Source organism: Nasonia vitripennis, chromosome 1 (genome assembly GCF_009193385.2).
Source record: "Nasonia vitripennis strain AsymCx chromosome 1, Nvit_psr_1.1, whole genome shotgun sequence".
NCBI lineage: Eukaryota > Metazoa > Arthropoda > Insecta > Hymenoptera > Pteromalidae > Nasonia > Nasonia vitripennis.
The window spans coordinates 10715405-10734125 of NC_045757.1; the positions used below are offsets into that span (position 1 = coordinate 10715405).

The 18721-nt window shown below is 46.1% G+C and overlaps 1 protein-coding gene across 9 annotated transcripts in view; it reads right to left on the minus strand.

The window, feature by feature from the left end:
• Positions 1–18721, minus strand: part of LOC100678324 (general transcriptional corepressor trfA) — a 42750-nt gene that overhangs the window by 5159 nt on the left and 18870 nt on the right. For 4 of the 9 annotated variants that reach the window (XM_031926487.2, XM_031926509.2, XM_031926497.2 and 1 more), the window contains exons 2-13: positions 16642–16915; positions 15802–15913; positions 15404–15708; positions 15029–15223; positions 14626–14944; positions 14186–14537; positions 13881–14100; positions 13562–13799; positions 12935–13044; positions 7418–7489; positions 4271–4363; positions 132–544 (exon numbers count right to left, since the gene is read on the minus strand). In XM_031926487.2, coding sequence (XP_031782347.1) covers positions 132–544; positions 4271–4363; positions 7418–7489; positions 12935–13044; positions 13562–13799; positions 13881–14100; positions 14186–14537; positions 14626–14944; positions 15029–15223; positions 15404–15708; positions 15802–15913; positions 16642–16915 — 2703 coding nt within the window. The remainder of the gene's footprint in view (positions 1–131; positions 545–4270; positions 4364–7417; positions 7490–12934; positions 13045–13561; positions 13800–13880; positions 14101–14185; positions 14538–14625; positions 14945–15028; positions 15224–15403; positions 15709–15801; positions 15914–16641; positions 16916–18721) is intronic. The other 5 variants (XM_031926490.2, XM_032599646.1, XM_032599647.1 and 2 more) reach the window with 3 other exon arrangements.

Genomic DNA, 18721 nt, shown 5'->3' on the forward strand with positions numbered 1-18721 from the left:
CTTAATTCCCAACAAGAGTAGCAAAAGTTATTTTCGCCAATTTGGCGGCTACGCGAGAAATAACCTCGTGAACAATCCCGTAGGCGTCTGTTCTGACGTGAAATACACAGCACTTCCTCCGCAGCACTCACCTGATGCGTGAAGTACTGCACGGTAATCGCGAGCGCCTGAACCGTGTCTTCTGCCTTCTTGAACCAATCCTCCTGCTTGCCGTCGAGCAAGTCTTTCTCCGTTTTATCCTGGACAATCAGCTGGAGATCGGTTTGTATCTCCTGTTCCCTGGTGTCGACGAGCAGCTTCTGACTGTTGAGTTCGACCGTCGGTGTGGCTACTCGCGACGTCGGCGCGCTGCTCTGATGCACGTGGTTGTGGTTGTTCAGGTGGTGATGGTGGTGGAGGTGGTGGTTGTTGTTGTTGAGGATCGTCGTCGGCCCGTTGCTCTGCTCCTTGTTGTTGGCGGGCAGCGGCGAGGTGCTCGCGCTGTTGTTCGTGGTAGGCCGATTGTTGTTGTTGTTGTTGTTGTTGGCGGTGTTGCGATCTGCAACTGAGAAAAAACGAAGAGCACCGGTTAATCGATATTCAAAGACACACACATACACACAGAAATCACGCACTCTGGCTTACTTTTTCCATGCTTGAACCTCGCCCTGTGGCCGCGTTTCGACTTGCGCTTCATTTTCCCGCTCTACTCTCCCCATCGCACTATCACACCGCAGCTCCTAGACTCTCGCCGCATGTCCGAAAAGCGATACCTCTACGCGAGCAGCATCTCGCCGCATCTATTTCGCGCACTTTTTGCGACTATTGCAAACTCGCTGCTCATTTCTCCCCTCTGCTCTCGCGACACAGAAAAGCCGCGCGCGCAGTGTGAGCAATATAGTGTATAAGGCGCGAAAAATTCCAGGGCTGTGCGCGATCGCCTCCGCAGATGGCTCGAGAGAGCGAGAGAGCCGGCCGAAAATTGCGCTACTCGCCGGCACTACTGCCGTCTTGGTACTACTACTGAATTAGCGCGTATAGTCGTAGTAGAGCCGCTTCACCTTGGCGAGCCGCGTTTGCTTTGCTTCCCTTCCTCGGCTTGCAACTCTCTGGCCGGCTGCCCTCGCTCCGCTCTCCGCGCCTCCTTCGCTGCGGCGAGTAGTGGGAAAGAGTGGTGTGCGTGACTGTGTATACATGTGTGTGTGTGTGTGTGTGTGTGTGTGTGTGCGATGAGTTCGAGGCCCTGGGCTTGCACGATTGGGATTTGATTTGATTTTTCTCGGCTGATCGTCTGCGCCAGACCGAGTGGATGCGCGGCATTCGTGCAGTGGTGAACTTTTGTTGGGTGTCTGATGACGTCTATTTTCAAGGGACTTTTCAACGCTTTTGTCGCTTTTGCTTGGGGTCATTTGTTTTGAAGTAACAAGCCGCCTATTTGCATCGATGTTTATTTCGACGGAAGAACGAAAATATTCCGAATCCGGTGTGATAAATCATCGTCTACTATTAATCTTGTATATTATCAACGTCGAGATCAGAGAGTGTCCGAGAAAAATAAACGAGTGTGGTCGTCGGGATTATACCAGCAGAAGAGAGCTCAATGCCGCCGAACGCTAAATTGAATTTTAAAAGGCGCAATAAATCGTTTAGCCGTTGACGCGAAATCTGTTAGCCCTTCATGAGCTATGTGGACTTATATACGCACAGCCTCGCGCCTCGCGGAGAATTTACGATAGGAAGCGACTGTTCCAGTGACTTACACATTTTCGCAATGAACTGATTTTATTATACACCGCGGATATGATCACAGTTTCTTCAAATGTAACTTTGCTCAATGCCATTGTAATTTTCCGACTCTCTTGTGTGTTCCAAATGAGCTGGAAGACGTTGCTGCACGTACGAGTACTCCGCACGCGATTTTGAACTATTTTAAAATTTACAATTCATCGGCTGCCTGATTTACGGCGATTCGTTGGTCCATTAGCATGAGGTACGAGTTGACCGTGTCATAGTCCAGCTGCTCTCTCTCTCTCTCTCTCTCTCTCTCTCTCTCTCTCTCTCTCTCTCTCTCTCTCTCTCTTTCTCTCTCTCTCTCTCTCTCTCTATCTATCTATCTCTCCTGTGCTTCGCTTTGAATTAATGTCTTGGAAGCTTAATGGTCCGCCAGAACGTCAAGATGTGGGCTACCTCGTCGTATTATTTTCTTTCCTGCTCCTCGGGATTATACCAATACGCAACGATTACTCGCAGGTGTTTGCCGATATATCGAATTACACACCGCTGTAACTTGATAACTCAATATAATTCGCGGCTAATTAAAATATGTAGAGCGCGATGGTCGTAAAATCGTTCCTATCCATATCGTATAAACCTATGCGAAGCAGGTGTTGTACAAATAAGAGCTAAAAAGAAAGCGCAACGATTCGCAAAGCGCGTAACATACGAATCTCCGTAATAAATCGCGGCTCTCGTCGATCAGCCCCGCAATTATCACCGGCTCTCTCGCGCGCGCATATAATTCAACTCGGCTTTCCTATTTTCACTCGGACGCGGCGACCGCTCTCTCTCTCTCTCTCTCTCTCTCTCTCTCTCTCTCTCTCTCTCTCTCTCTCTCGAATAATTCTCGATATTCAAAAAGAAGAAGGAGCCGGTATTGCGGGCGAACGAAGAAAAAGCTCGACTTTTTCGCGAGAGTGAACCGACCGCTTTCTAAACTGCCGCCTTATCAGTCCGGCTCAATACGTCAAAGCCGCGCCGATATATAGAATATGCGGCAAAAAAAGTGACGTTCTCTGTGTTGCGACGAGAGATCCCGCGCGCGTGCGTGCGGAATTTTTCCCTTCGTTCGTCCGGTCTCATCGGAAAATTGTGTGATAGAAACCGGCATCGAGCGGCGTGCAGTGAAAGTTCAGTCTTGCAGCTTTCTTCTCTTCCGGTGAACGAACAGAGCTGAGAGAGATATTGGGCTGCTGCCGCTACAACTCGTAGTTTTGGCCGAGCGCTTCGTTACGCACGTCTGCCTGTGCGTGACCTAGACTCGAGAGGTCTACTATAAGTGTGTGTGTCTATGTGTGCGTAGCAAGATAGAGAGACTGTGTAACAGTTTATTTTGCGAGCCTAGAGAGCTGCAGATGCGATGATGATGGTGTGTATACCCTATTTCTGCGGAGAGAATATGTATGATGATGGTGCGGAGTATAGTGATTGCGCACGGCTGGGTGTGGGAGGTTTTCGCAAGATTCAGGAGAGATGCGTTTTCGAGATATGAGACATTTTTTGAATGCGAGATATAGGAAGCGTTAATTAGACGAATATGGCTTGTATATTTTACGAAACGATCAGCAGAGCTGGCAGATTAATTTTAATCGTTTTTTAATGCATTCGTCGTACGTCAAAATGACGTCAAAACTACAATTGAATGACGACAAGGCGTCGCCGTAGAATATTAATAGCCCGTAATTTCCTTGCGCTTTGTTTGGGTTGCGTAAGTCAATCGTCATAATTATAATAAGATTACATACGTTGAAACATAAACATATTGAACGACGCGACGATTTTCATAAAATTCGTACGTTGAACAGACAAATGCAGAAAAGTGCATCGTAAATTATTCATAAATTAGAGTTGCGCGTCAAATCCACAAAAAGCCGCTTTACAATAAAAAAAAAAAATGTAACTAGGTGATTTCGATCGCTCTCCATCAAGAGCACACTCGCACGTGCAGCCCAATCCGTGTCGGCGCAGCCGAGATTAGAAACTCTCTCGGGCGCGCGGAAACTAACGCAACCATACATTCGCCTATCCTCTCCCGAAGAAACGAGGACGACGAATTTCGTTTCTGCACACGCTTTTTCCTCCTCGAAACCGCCTGTATCAAGAGCCAATTTGCTTCCATACACACGTCAATTTCCTGCTGTGTACGCGGACGAGTAATGGATGGTTAATTAGACTGGCGAGTCTTTTTTTTCTATACATACGCGAAGGATTTTTTTCACGAGGCGAGATTTCTTTATGCGAGTGAAGTGCCGGTACCGTTTGATTTTACGCGCGGCTTACGCGAGCACTCGAGTTGCGCGATTCGATGGCACTTGGGTTAGAGGGCTGTAGTTGACTGGAGTGTTTACAACCGTGTGTGTGTGTAACTTGTGTCGGAGCACTTTGCGCGGGTATGATTTTGATTAAATTAATTTACGTAGTTCTCTGCGTACGTACCAAAAATCCATCTCATATACATATGCATAGAGTTAGGTGCTATAATTTTTCGATAATTTTTAATTTAAAGTAGACTCACCTTTGTTGGTCGTTGCGTTTTTCTGCTTCGAGTTGACGTTGGACTGAACACTTTTGATGCTAGGCGCTTTTCGGACTGACGAGAGGTTCGACTCTGCAACGAAAAGAATGTCCGAGTTAGCAAATATGATAAAAACTGATCCACGAAACGTAGCTTATACGCGAGATTCCTGGTAGAGGACTGGCCTGCATTTCCATGAATCCCCGATGCTTATGTGCGCGAATGTGGTGTAATATAGTAAAAGTTATGGTTTCAGCAAAATTAACATACAGCTTTAAGTCTCAAAATGAATCGCAGTTTTTTCTCAGATATTTTGCTCACCTTCGAAGATGGCCACAAACAACGTGGTTGCCATGACTGATGTGTCCATCCTACGATATTTTTGACGTTAACCTGTTAATTCAATTTGTAGGGACGTATATAGGTGCAGCAGTCAACGACTGAAGAAGCCTGATGTCACATCGAGAAGAAAAGCGCCGAGAAGAAAATTCGCTTGATTCTGATGCAAAATTATTGGGTCGCGAAGAGAGGATAATCGTCTTGATATATTCCCTATTAACACAACCGATCGCTTTGAGTCCAGCCGAAGTAAACGATCGTTTCAGAGAAACTCGAGGATGACTGGCGTATAGACACAGCGCAGCTGTCCTAATTACGGGTTTGGCATTGATTAATCTAATGTAATCTAATTGCACTACAATCAGGAGTTTCGGCTCTGGAGATTTTTCCTCGCACGCACCGCTGAATATTCAGTTAACGCAGTTAACCTAAATATTAAACAAACGTCACGACTGCTCATCCAACATATACTTCGTATCTCCGTAGCGACGAGAATCAAAATTAGCCAATCCGACTCTCGTTTCTAGCCTACGCGCGAATAAACAAACAATTTGTAACGAGCGATTCGTACGTTGATTCGAAAGACCTGTTGCAAAAGCGCGTCGCTTTTCCAGCTATATCTAAAACGAAATCTAAGGAAACGCAGTCAGGCCCAAAAGCGTATCGCCGGCGCTAATTGCAGCGGCGTATATACGCACCCGGTGACAAAATCTTCTCGAGTTTTCTTAACCGCGTCGCGATCGAGCGGACACGCTAGACATCAAGCTATAGTCGTATCGGGCGTGTAAACACATAATACCTATGCATTATTAATTCACCGCAGCTACAGCATCTGAGAGACTTTCGACACTGTCAGCAGCACTTGGACGAGAAAAGAAGTGAGTCTCCGAGTGAAAATTGAAAATTCGAAGGTTGACGAGACTCGTTGCGCTCGATCGAAGCTGATGATGTTCGCGCAATCCCGAATCACAGTTCACTTCCTCCTGCTGATATGGCGCGTAACAATAATAACAGAGGCTTATTGTTGCTGCCGTGCGAGGCAACTTCTTGTACACTGAATAGAGAACAGGATGTAAACACGCGAGAGAAATCCTCGGCTTTCTATCTCGATTTGTAAAAATCAAAACTACGTACACTACTGCACTTGTACGTATGATCGAGCATGTACATCCAAGAGAAGGAAACTTCACTGTTTATCTAGTAAAAATCACGTCACACACCTCACTCGGATAAACAGAGACTGTCGAACTGAAGATAGATAGGTAGGAACGCCCGAGAGCTCCTGCCTCGTGAAAAGTGCGAAAGCATCTGCGGCGTATAGAGGAAGGAAAGCGTCGAGCGGCGTAAGTGTACCGTTAAAATCCGAAGCGGCGGAACACTATACGCAGTGAGCGGCGGCGGCGGCGTCAGAGACGGGCGACGAGGAAATTTCGACTGTTGTACTGCATTGTCGGCTGTCCTCGTGTAAGTACTTGCTAATAGCCCGCGCGTATACCCACGCCGGGCGAGAGTGATCGAGCTGTTGTAAATCCCTTCGGAGGAGGGGCGGAGGCAGAAAGAGAAGGAGGGGGTGTAGGTATACCGGTGCAGTTGGGTGCTTAGAGGGAATTTTATTTTACACCGATGTTCGGGATTTCGAGGGATGACGGTGGTGGTGGCAGTGATTGCGGCGATCTTGGTAGTTTTCTGTTAGCGAGAGAGAGGATCGAGTGGGTAGGTTCATTGCGACGGGAATTTTTTGTATTAGTCTATAGTCGGAGTTTTACCACATTTGGGATTGCTGTAAAAATTATAATGGTGCTTCTCGCAAAACGTGCATGAACATCGCTAGAAGAAACTTTGAAGATTCTCAGAAATTGTTGGACTACGAATTTCATAATTTTCCCTATGACGCAGCATCAGGTCCTCAACCTATCCGTAAGAATCTTCGCAAAAATGAAAGGCAACTCGGGCCAAAAAAAACTGCAAATCACCGTGAGCGCATACCTCCAAATTACACATTAGTCAATACTCGATGCACATAAGCATTATCAGACGCACAGAAAATTTCCTTCCAAGAATTCGGCGCGAGTAGGAAACTCGAGACTCTCTCGCAAACGAGTGAAACCGTAAAATCCGCTCGCGGTGTGAATCGGGAAATTTGAAACGCGCGCGCGGGCGCGAACGTTATTAGCTCTGTCGTCGAACCATAAAAGTGTGCGCGGCGGAGAAAGCGTCGCCCAGCGCGACAAAGGTTAATAACGCGGCGAAATGCAAATTTCTGCGTTAGATGCGTTTCTGAGGTTTTACACCGCGTTCGCGCGTTTCTCTATAGATGCGAGTTTTATTCGGTGATAACGACGGCGGCGGTTTATGCGGGGAAGCAGTAATTTTCATAGGCGGTTTACGCGCTGCTGTCGTCCCGCGCGCGCGGAGTTTAATGCTGGCCGTAAATCGAGAGAAACTGCGAAAATAACGCGTTGATTCGTTAAAAATCGAAATTTTCTACGAAATACGACGCTCCTGTATATTTTGTTTAACGTTTATAAAAATACAATGCTTTTGATCGATCGGTATTACTGGAAGGTTTAACGAACGTGAGCAAACGAGCCGTTGAAAAATAAAATAATCGGCATAATTCAATAACGACGACTCTGCTCCACTTGGCAAACTGCACCGAGCGCGCACAGCGAGCCTCATTATCAAAAGGGAAACTCGCCTGCAACGCAGCAACACCGTTACGTATGCCCACATTAACGCACATGCACGCAGACTCACGCGTGCGCATATAATACACACGGACACCTTTATGCCTATAGATATACTCACTGTTCAAATTAGAGTTGAGTTGATTGTTATTAGGCTGATGTGCGTCCATGCAGTTCTTCCTTGTTGGCCTCTCTGAAATTAACGCAAAATCACAAGTCAGTCTCTTTCTATCAATAAATAACGGCATACATTATATCTATAAGTGTAACCCTATTAGCAGCCGTGAACGCGCTTCCTCCAAAATCGGAATGGGTGCGCAAATTTGCCCTTCCTCGTGAAGCTCCCCCCCCCCCCCCACCTACGCGTATATAATACATCCGATGTGCGCGCAGGTATACGAGAGGAAGAGACCCCGACAACGTATATGTATACACGCCGGATACTCTAATCAGTCGAAGGCTGGTTCAAGTGCAGTCCTATGCCTGTGCTTGATGGCACTTGACATTATACGAGAAGGCCTGTGTTTCGATGCCGAAAAATTTATTGTACATAGGATGCGGACCGTGCGGCTTTTCGCATTGGCATCTGCTCTGATTTATTGAGGTGTTCGAGCGTTGCGCAACATCGAGGGCTTTATTGTATTATATGTATAAGACCGTTTGACCGAAACCGTGAAAACTTCATATTCCCAAAGCCGCAATAAATGCGTTACGTTGCAGCTACGTAGGGGAAGCTCAAACAAGCCGTCGTTCGAACGAAAACGGGGGGGAGGAGGAGGGGGCATCGCAGTTTAAGAAAAATACGATAAGTAAATAATCCTAATCCGCAATTCTCGTTGCAAATCCCGGTTGATCGATCCGAAAATTCAACACAGCCGCATCTATTGTAACAATACCTCCACGTTTGAAGCTGCCGAGTCGCATCTTGGCGGATTCGCGCCTCTGCTCGGCGACGCGCTGCAACTGCAGCTGTGCCTGGCTATGGCCCCCGCCTTTCGACGACTGCTGGCCCATTTCGACGAGGATTTATTCGTTTCCTTTTAGAGGGATTCTTCGATCCTGATTTGCCGCTCTTTATTCTGATTGGCCTGAGCTCATCCAAGCTCCGAACTGACGCCGGCTCGAGAAGCGACGAGGACGCGCGGCTCGTCGCTTCTCCACTTCATTCGCTCCATTATCCGCTCGATGATATCTTCAGGAAGCTTCGATGGTGTTTTTGCGAAGAATAATAGCGTCTTCTAGCCTCTTCACTCGATGATACAGAGTCTTCTTTCGAGACGCGTTTCACAAGATATCAGCTGATACTCATGCCGGCGATCCTAATATGAATTCGTTAACAAAACTCATTGTTCACAGATTCTCGTGGTTTTCTCTTATCAATGCAACACGCACACTTCACACCAAGCTGCACTCTGGCATCGAAATCAGCACATTCAGCCGAAAATAAGCGATGACGCTACAACTTCAAAATTAAATTTCCCATTACTCCCGAATTTCCGCGCAGCAGACCCAAATGACGCGACGTAGCCAAAAATACGCGGAAAGCCCTAACTGCTGCGTTCTAGTAACCCATCCGTCCGCAACACAACAACTGGGCGCACACACAATCTCTCGATTACGCCATCGAGTGCAGCGGCATCATCATCCAATGTTTCTTCCGGCCCGACGCTGTTATATAGTACACGGCTCACCAGATTTCGGGCCGCGCGCACGCGACTTTGCTGTTTTTAGACCCGAGAGAGAGAGAGAGAGAGAGAGAGAGAGAGAGAGAGCGCTGAATTCCTGGACGTTTTACGAGCCGCGAGACTTTAAAATTGCTGCGCGCGTATCGTCCCGGATCTTCGCGATATTGTGTACGGGATTGGGCTGGCTGCAGCAGCGGCTAGGCTTCGCGGTATTGCTGGGAGAGAAGAATGCCTTGGGTTTTATCCTGAAGAAATTGGTGCGTTGTTGCTTTGTTTAAAGAATTTTTATACAATTTCAAAAGAACAAAAATCCACTCTCGACTGTTGTACTACATCGCGTGTGAGTTATATGCAGAAGAGAAAACGTTTTTTTTTAAATATTCATAGACACCACCTCTTTCCTCTATTTTCAGCCCGCGCATATTATCTTAACAAAGAAAACTGATTTTTTTGCGTAAAGACGCTTCTCAAGACAGGTCCCGTGATTGATGGTTTTTAAAATCGCAGCTAGCCCGCAGTCCTCAAGCGATTCCGGCACAGCTATTTTTAATCAGGTAGCCTCTCGGTACACGTTGCGGCTCTTCAAAATTAGTAGCAGGCCGTACGAATCATCTCCCCCTTTCCCCGGAAAACTACCTTCGAGATGGCAATTACTCGAACTGGAAAAGAAAAATTATAAACATACGGAGAACTTGCTCGGTGTCCTCGAATTCGCGCGCGCGCGTGTACGCGACGACACAATGGAGAAAGAGAGAGAGAGAGAGAGAGAGAGAGAGAGAGAGAGAGAGAGAGAGAGAGAGAGAGGGGGAAGGTATAAGGTAGGCGGAGGCGACAGGTGAGAGCACGTGGCGTCCTGCACCTGCTCTCGAAGAAGGAGAGGAAGAGAGAAGGAATCGCTATCGTCGCTTTCTCGCAGAGAGCGGTAGCGGTAAGAGCAAAATCGAATCGCAGCAGCAGTACGGCTCGATCAAAGGAGAATGACTTTCTACGGCGAGGAGTATAATCATTAGTGGATTTGAAGACGGCTTGCTGCAGCGGTTAGTTTGCTATTGCCGAGCGCATGGAATATTTTCCTCCCGGTGCTTCTCGCTCCAGCCTACTGGAACGGGATACACGGTCGAGCGTTACGGCTTGCCGATCGTTTTATGCAACATGCAAATGCAGTGTCGCGATTTTATATAAATCGTCCTACGCGTTACAGATTCGAGAAACGGGTCGGATGTTAACGTACTTTGAAAGCATCCGAGTCAGCGAAAGAAGCTCGCGGCTCTTGAACTTGAAACCTCGGAATTCCTAACGAGTCTCTATCTCTCTCTTTCTCGCTGTCGACCGACAAAAAATCCGCTTGATCCCCCATTCAAACGCATGTAAATTATCCTCCGTCGCGCATATGCTTACCCACACTCACGCACAGACACACGCTGCGTTTCCCCTCACTGCGTTATATACATGCACTGCACCGTTCTCGTTTATATCTGTATAGGTGTACTCGCATAGCTCGATGTGCATGCGCGGAGGAGGAAACGCCGCTGGTTAAAGGGTCGGTACTTTCAAACTCCGACGACGACGACGAGGATGGTGATGCACGTTTGCGCATCGTACATCATGCACAGACAAGAGCAAACCATAAGAATCTCGTATACGCACTCAAGGTGACAAACAACGCGAGCAGCAACGCTCGTACATCACTTTTCGGATCCCGCGTAAATCCCTCAAAGCTCCACGCACTCACATAACTCCCGAGTTTTTTAAACTAAACGCGCGCGCGCGCGTTCACCACTGCAGCATCACTTGCGAGCATCCATCCGGAGCATCGGCAGTCGCTACACTGCAGAGCAGGACAGTTACGGCAGTAGGTCAGCTAAGCAGCCGGCTGCTGCTGTCGTCCCAGCTGGTCCCTCCACACCTCTCCCTCGCGCGTTCACGCACGCACACACACACACGTAAGTATATACACGCCGGCAGCGAGAGCGAGGAGAACGAAAGAGCGACTCGCACGGCTGCGGCTCCAACGCGGACTGCGCGTGAAAAAGGCGACGTCGGAAATAACCCCGGCGACCGACTGCAGCGGCAGCATGGAAGTCGCCGAGATGCCGTTGACCCGCGCCGGTGTGTGCGACTCGCGCGCGCGTATACGTGTGTGCTGCGGAGTATACACGCGAAGAGCGTGAGATGAGAGAGAGAGAGAGAGAGAACGCAAGAGAGACGGAAATATGGATAGTACACCTTCGACCTCGTTCTCCGGGTAGCACAGTTCACGCCGACTGTTACGTAAACTGTCCTCGATTCGATGCTCCTTTTCTCCTTTTTTCGATGAGTTGCCGCTGCTCCCTTTATCGGCTCATGGAGCGCTTATCTACGATGTGATGCAGCTCTAGTCCTTCTAGATTCTTCTCCTTCATCCTCCTCCTCCTCCTCCTCTTCGTCGACGTCTTCTCGCGCGAGCTTGAATTATCCGTGCGGTAACCGGAGGAGTCGTCTCTGTGTGTGTACGTGGATTATACGCGAGTCCGTGTACCTATACACGAGGAGAGAAGAGAGACAGAGACAGACTTCCGGCGGCGAGAGAGACGAAGCGAGCCTGAATAAAAGGGATCGGGAACTGCATAGCTGTGTGCGTGTGAGCGCCGAGTTGATCCGAGGACGGCCGAGCCGGTCTCGCGAATGTCGAAGGCTACGAGTATGTAGATCGAGAAGGACGTGCGATATACGGCTCTCCTCTTGCTTGCTTCTTCAGGATCCGGAACGCTTCGATTGCAGATTGCACTGTTTCCACTTTTCTTTTTTTTTATTTTTTCATTTTCGGCGGTAAATTTAGCTCGACGCTTAATGGGACTTTGTTACAGAGTAATGGACGACGATAAAATCGCAGCTTACATAAGTACAATGCATATGTTGCGGCTTCGTACGAGTTTAAGAGCACGAATGGTGCTGTGCTGTTGTGTAATCTCGCTCGGTGTTAAACAATTCGTTTATTAGCGCTGTTCTCGCTTAAATGCTATATTAGCATTAGTAACTTGGCGCAGCTTTTTTTATCTCGCGTTCTTAATTAAATTAATCGAAATCAAGCTTATATTAATTTAACGCTCGAAGAGACGTTTACACCAGTACTTAACTTTTCAATCGATGGTAAAAATATATGCGCATGAGAAATCGCTGCACAGGCAGCAGCCCGATAATGTGGAATTAAAAGTAGCGAGTTTATAGAGTGCCGATTTTTCAGCGTTGACTCTCTTTTACTTTCACTTGATATATAGCGGGTTAAATACACCTTGCGCCTTCGTAAAGTAAAATTAATTCCACAATCTCAATGGTTTCGAATGCAAACTGTGTTATCGAATCGAAGCCGGCACTTTATTCGTGAAAACGCATCAATATTTCGCAAGTAACGTATGGCCGAGCGAATCGATAACGACTGAATTCCTACAATTCGCGCCAGATAACCCGGCCAACTGCAAAATTTCTAATGTGTATAGAGCCAGCTGATCGCGCGCTAAACTGCAGAATCACGTGCACGCACACGAATGGACCGCCAGACAGCCAGTCTTCGTCTTCATACCAGTGTATAGCTATACACAATGTATAACATACACACACGCACTCAGCAGAGTATATACGTATACATCTCAGGCAGGAGCGACGATCGCAGAGCTTAACGGTACACACGCATCGCCACTGGTTCATTCGGATTCTAAGCGCACGGCTCGAGCCGGTTTAACTCCTTTCCGATCCTCCCTCCTGAGGTCGTAAAACACTCGCGGAGCAGCTGCGGTGCTCCGTGATTCGAATTTTCGGATTTCTCTTTGAGATTCCCAAGATGTATTAGCTACTCGCTTGTGATTAGATACAGGCAAATGAGGTATTTTAATTTTTAATGCTTGTTTGAGCTTCGAAGTGGTCGTGACTCTAATTGGAGATTGTGAGGTTGTTAGGGGAAAGCATAAGGTACTCACTCAGGGCTTCCTTGCTGTGCGCGCTGCTCAGGTCGCTGGCGGAGCTTCGCACCGAGCTGCGAGCTGTTTCCTGGTTCGGCGAGGTTGTCTCTGGGCGGCCTCGAGCTCGCCTGCAATGCAGAATATCAATGAAATCGAGTTTTGTTACATTGTTTGATTTTTGCACGTTCGGAAACTTATATGCCATTGGACTCTTAATTCTATATTTAAATGTTAAAAGTATTTCGAAAAGTAGTAAAAGAGATAAGAACAAGCATATATATTTTTAATTGATATAAAAAAATAGCTTTGCAACACTCAAATAAAAACATCCCTGTTTTATCGGTTAAACAGTGAACGCCAGCGATCTGAATTACCAGCCGTCCATTAGATTTAGCGAATAAAAAGAATACAATTTCAAAGGCTAGGCATTAAATTTTCATAAGCCGAATCGTAAATTCATATCTCGGCTATATGGATCTGACAGGAAGCATTGTATTGTGGCCAATTATATTCATAATTCAACTCCTTATGATATGCGTTCATTCATATTCAGTAAGAAATTAATTTTTAGAGCCGGGAATTTTATTAGAAATCATTTAAGAACGATATGTATAATATCTACTATTATAAAGGTAAAACACTTACCGCTTGTCTTTAGCATTATTATTTGCGTCGCCAGCAGGTCGTCTCGTAGATGATGTCGATGCGGTGGAACTCGTGGATGTACCTAAACCCTGTAGCACTCGTGACTTGACTTCCTTCTTTAGGGATCTGCCACGCTGCTTACCCGCCTCGATCTTGTTCATAACCGCATCCCATCGACCATTCTTGCGCTGTTGTCGCTGAGGCCTTCTTGGTTCACTTTCTGTCTCTTCTTTAGCTGCTAGGTAAAATCAGATGATCAGACATCGAACCGTTGCGAAATTATACTTTCAAACTTTGAAATGATTATAATTTAGCTAACCGAGATTCTGATTCGACTCGATCATAGTCTTAATTTTGGAAATTACATTCCTCTTTGGCATTTTATATTTTTTGAGCGGTGCTGAGTTCTCCTTGTTGCTGATGTTGGATTTGGACTTGGTCACCGCGTTCTGCTCGTTCTTTTGGCACTTGATCACAGTCAATTCGGCCGTTGACGCGGTGGAATTTAATTCCAACGAGTCGTTTAGATCCTGCGGAGTCTGAAATAAAAACATTTGTATGACCTCGCTGTCTTACAACAATTTATTTTTGCTAAAAACAGAAATCGTTTTAAATAGAGCTCACCAGCATATTCTTAGTGACTAGAGCGGGCATAGGCGTCTTTTCTTGTGGCGAGGGTTGGCTCCTCATGGATATCTCAGTGTCGCCCGTGTCTGTAGTATGATCTCCGTCACCGTACCCTTCGGCGTAGCCGTCACCGTCGATGCCGACGCTGTCTTGACGTTTATCTAGGTCCGAATAGATTCCTGACGAGTCCATCTCCTCGCCAGGCTCGAAACTCCGACAGCGCCTCTCATTCGGAGCGCAGAAAAGTGTGCCGTCAATCACTTGGGCTCGCCTGTCACCTCGAACTATCTCTTCGTGCGCGTCCGCGTCGCTTTCCGTAAAGAAGTCCGAATCTGTCATCGGATCTTGTCTAGAAATTCACAAAATAATCATCAATAATTTATTTAGACACAGCCTTTTCAAATATTAAATGTTTAAAAAAAATAAAAATATGTTACCTGCAAGCAGCGCTGACGAGTAAATTGGACGCAGGGGTGATGGAGAGGGGCTCGGGACCTCGACTGGCGGGCCTCGAGTTCTCTCCATCTCCCTGATAGCCGGCCTCGAGGCTCGTGATGCTGGTGACCGAGGTAATGAAACTCGTCGGCAGCACGTGAGCGCCGCCGACAACGCCAGCTGAGCAGCGGGTCTGTTGGTCGCTCGTGTGCTCGCTCGTCTCCGTCGAGTCGATAGCCGTCGTCGTCGATGTTGACGTTTTCGAAGACTGCTCGCTTACCAAATCCGCTGGCTGCTGGAGTATCGTCGGAATTTCTTCGCCTGTTAAGAGTCGATTAGTTATTAGCGTTAAAACCGTCTTTACCGTCATTGATAAATATAAAAAGTATTCAAAAAGATATTCACCACTGCAAAGTGTTTCTTCAAGAAGGTCAACGTCCTCGTGGACGATCACTATTGGATCCAGTGGCAGTTCCTCGAGCGAAGGGCTTCGATCGTTCTGTGGGATAAGGGCCTCGATGGACGGTACACAGGCGGCTATATCGAGATGTCGAGCAGCCGCTGCAACTATCGCGTTACTTTTGCCGAGAAGGAATTTACCTGCCAAAGTAGAATCGGTACTTATAGAATATGACTTTGAAGTAAAACAACGTGTTCGAGCAAAAACAAAGAAGAGTAATCTTGAATAAGTTATCGAATCGCGACAAATTCTCAGTTAAAATCAATCCTCTTTTTTCGACTGCACAGAAGAGCGAGCACTCGACGAGCGACTGCTTATACCTGGATTGGCGTGTCCAGACAAGTTCTCGCAGGAGGGCGTTCTCGAGGACTCGAGAGCGACGGTGAAGTCGGTCATCTGATCAGGCGTCAGGATGCCCAGGCTGCTCTCGTCATGCTCGAACGAGTTCTGCTTGGTCAGCATCAAATAATGCGGTGCTGTAGCCACCGGCGATTCGATCGCGAAATCGCTGGTGTTGATGTTGCATGGATTGCCGCCGCCGCCGTCGCTCACGTCTTCATGCGACTGCTGTAGCTGCAGAGGCTTTTTCTTGATGCCGCCAAAACTGGCGAGGTCTTCCTGAGATCTAGAATGCAATTCGACATAAATTACTTTTCTTGTTAAAACTTTAAAACTATACAGTAAGAGAAAAAAAAATAAAAACATCAAAGTAACTTACCGAAGTAGATTGAGTTTTTCTTCATTTAGGCGCATAAGATGTTCCGCTTCTTTGTTGTCCGTCGTGCAGTTCCATATTGCCGATATCGAGTAATCCGAGTCCAGGAGACAGTCTGAAACAGCAGCAAAAGCCATAAGCATAACGAGTCTTCTTAATTTGGTTAAACAAGTTAATCTTTCTATCGCACAGCTGTTATTTTAATCGGCCCACATATCAAAACGACTGCCTTTTGAATAAATTACGGAAGCCCCTATTAGCATGTGTACCTACACGTAGCAAGCGCGACCTCATCTTCAGCGGCGTTGTATGTAGACGAGCGCGTCGTCGAAATGGGACACGGAATCAATAAAAGCGTTTAGTATAATAGATAATGAATCAATAAGGGGGACATGATAAGGGGTCGGGGAACTGTGATAAGAGAAAAAAAAACGAGACGTTTACTATAGAATAAGAAATGAAGATGCCTTGGGGCTATTCAAATACATTTACATTGTCTGGGGAAGGAAAAAATTATGTTCTTTAAGTAGAGCAACGTCGAGTGTGCAACGAGACCCGCTCGATATTGCGAACGCGAGAGCAAGCTGCTTCAGTTTTATTACAGAATTGTTTCCTGGTTATTTGAACTATGCACCGCGAAATTTGAAATTTCAATATTTTCAATATTACCGTGTGCTACTATATGAAAACTTCTGTATGCTTTTCGGATTCAATAGAAAATACATTACACGAGCGTTCGCTGCATATTATTACAAAATTTTTTAATTTCAATATTTTTTGAAAAATTCACGATAGAAAAGTTTAAACTTTTCAAAATACATATTTTGCACGAATAATCCGCACCTTTCTCAGTATCGGGCGTAGACCGTCGGCTCTTTGACTGCTTGTTACTGCTGTCGACGACCAAGTTGGCCGACTCCCTCTTGCCGAAGCCAAAGTGTTGTTGCTGCTGCTTGTTGTTAAACTGCGGAGCGCCTGGAATAGCCGAAGGACTGCAGTAGACCGGCGAACGCCGGTGTCCGGCGCTACTGATCTTCGGCGGACCCAATGAGCGGATCTTCGGCAGCAGCGAGGGCCTTACCGTCCGAGGCAGCGGTATTCTGCTCTCCCCTGCATTCTGCAACGAAAAGAATTCATTAAATAATGCCAATTTGAATTTTATAAAATTTGCAAACATACATTTCTTTCAGAGTCTAGTTTATTAGACGCATCCAAAGTTTTTTACGATATCGAAAAAATTATTAACATTTATATAATCCTCAGTAAAAACTCGAATTCAGGAAATTATGATTGTTTGTTATTCGACAGACATTGGCTTTCGCATCGTGGATGTTTTTGATATTCAGATACATGTTAATCTTTGTTTTATTGCGAAAAAAATATCCATCCATTCGGCTTGCCAATAAAATACTCCCACCCACCTAAATCGACTATAATTCCTCATTCACTTTTAAAGTGGAAAGATTTTTTAACAAAAACAATAAAATATAAAAAGTCTCTCTTATTTTCTGCCGTGAGCCACTACACCGCTGCACAATCGAAGTTCCATCTCTGAAAAGCAGCTGCTCGACGCAACCAACCGCGTGTGTTACCACCGCGAAAAAAATCCCTCGCACTAAATCGTTTAAAATCCATTTCCTTCGCAAGACGTGCATATATAAAACATTCATTCACGAGATCTCCTCCTCTTTCGAAGAAACCGCCGCCTCATGTGGGCGGAACAAAAAAGCTCCTTATCGTCGACTTGCGCGGAAGCTCTTCTCTATATATTATACAGCCGCGAGAGAGATGTTATCGTTCTCCCGCGAGCACAGTCTCCTTTATTTATTTGCATCGAGGAGTGTATACCATGCAGGGGGATACGGTTCGTGAATTTCGCAGGAGTAGGTCATCGAAGATAGTTTCAAGCGCTTCGAGTGATTCGAATGAGGCTATTTTGGAGACACTCATATACTACCGCCGTTTTGAGTTATACAAATGAGCTTTTTTCCAAGCTCTTAAAAAGTCGTTTATTTAATTCGAGCTACTTATATACGAAAAACTGAATTTATAGGCGACTCGAGCGCAGCAAAATTTTTAATTCATCGCAGCGCTCAGCCATCTCGTCGCGCTAAATTGAATAATATCCGCGTACGTATAAGATGCAGTCGTTGCTGACGTTGCGTTTATCACTAAATTGCCAAAAAGCGGACGTCGAAATTGTGAAATTCCTCGACTATAATGCAGCTTATTATATGCAGAAATTTTGTTGTGTTATCGTATAATAGACGTATGTGTATCCGACAACAGGACGACCGCATCATGCAAAGCTCTGAACGATGCAGGAGCGTATTGAGTAATTAATGCGCTCAATAATAGACGAGTGGCGAGTATGAATAGAGGGGCTTGTTTCGCATTAATTGCATAGCGTTCAGAGCTAATTAGACGCGTTTCGAATAAATTGTCTCCGGGACATTCTTTCATATTAATTGCCCGAGCTGAGCTGATGAGATAAAATATGCTTGCGCTAGTTTTTCGCAATGGATAAAGCCGTTTACGAGAGGATCGAGGGACTTGTTGTACATCGGAGGCGATTGAACGACTTCTTCTTTGGATTGTTTTCTCGAAGGAAGTTGTTCGCTTGAGTTATTGCACTGAAGTGAATTAGCTTTCATATAATATAGCAGTTGATTAAGTCGTTTTCCATTTACCGGTATATAGAACTTCTAAATTATGATAAATTATTATGCTGTTCAATGAACGTAAACTTGGACATTTTGAGAAAATTTTGTCATACTTTTAGTAATAAACTTTTAACGCTATCGTCTCGTAGATTACACTTATTCAGCTTCGCCATCTTTATATGAAGGTAAACCGCTTTGTCTCGCTTGACAAAAACACCACCAATCACTCGATGTAGCCCATCCCATAAATAACAGATCCC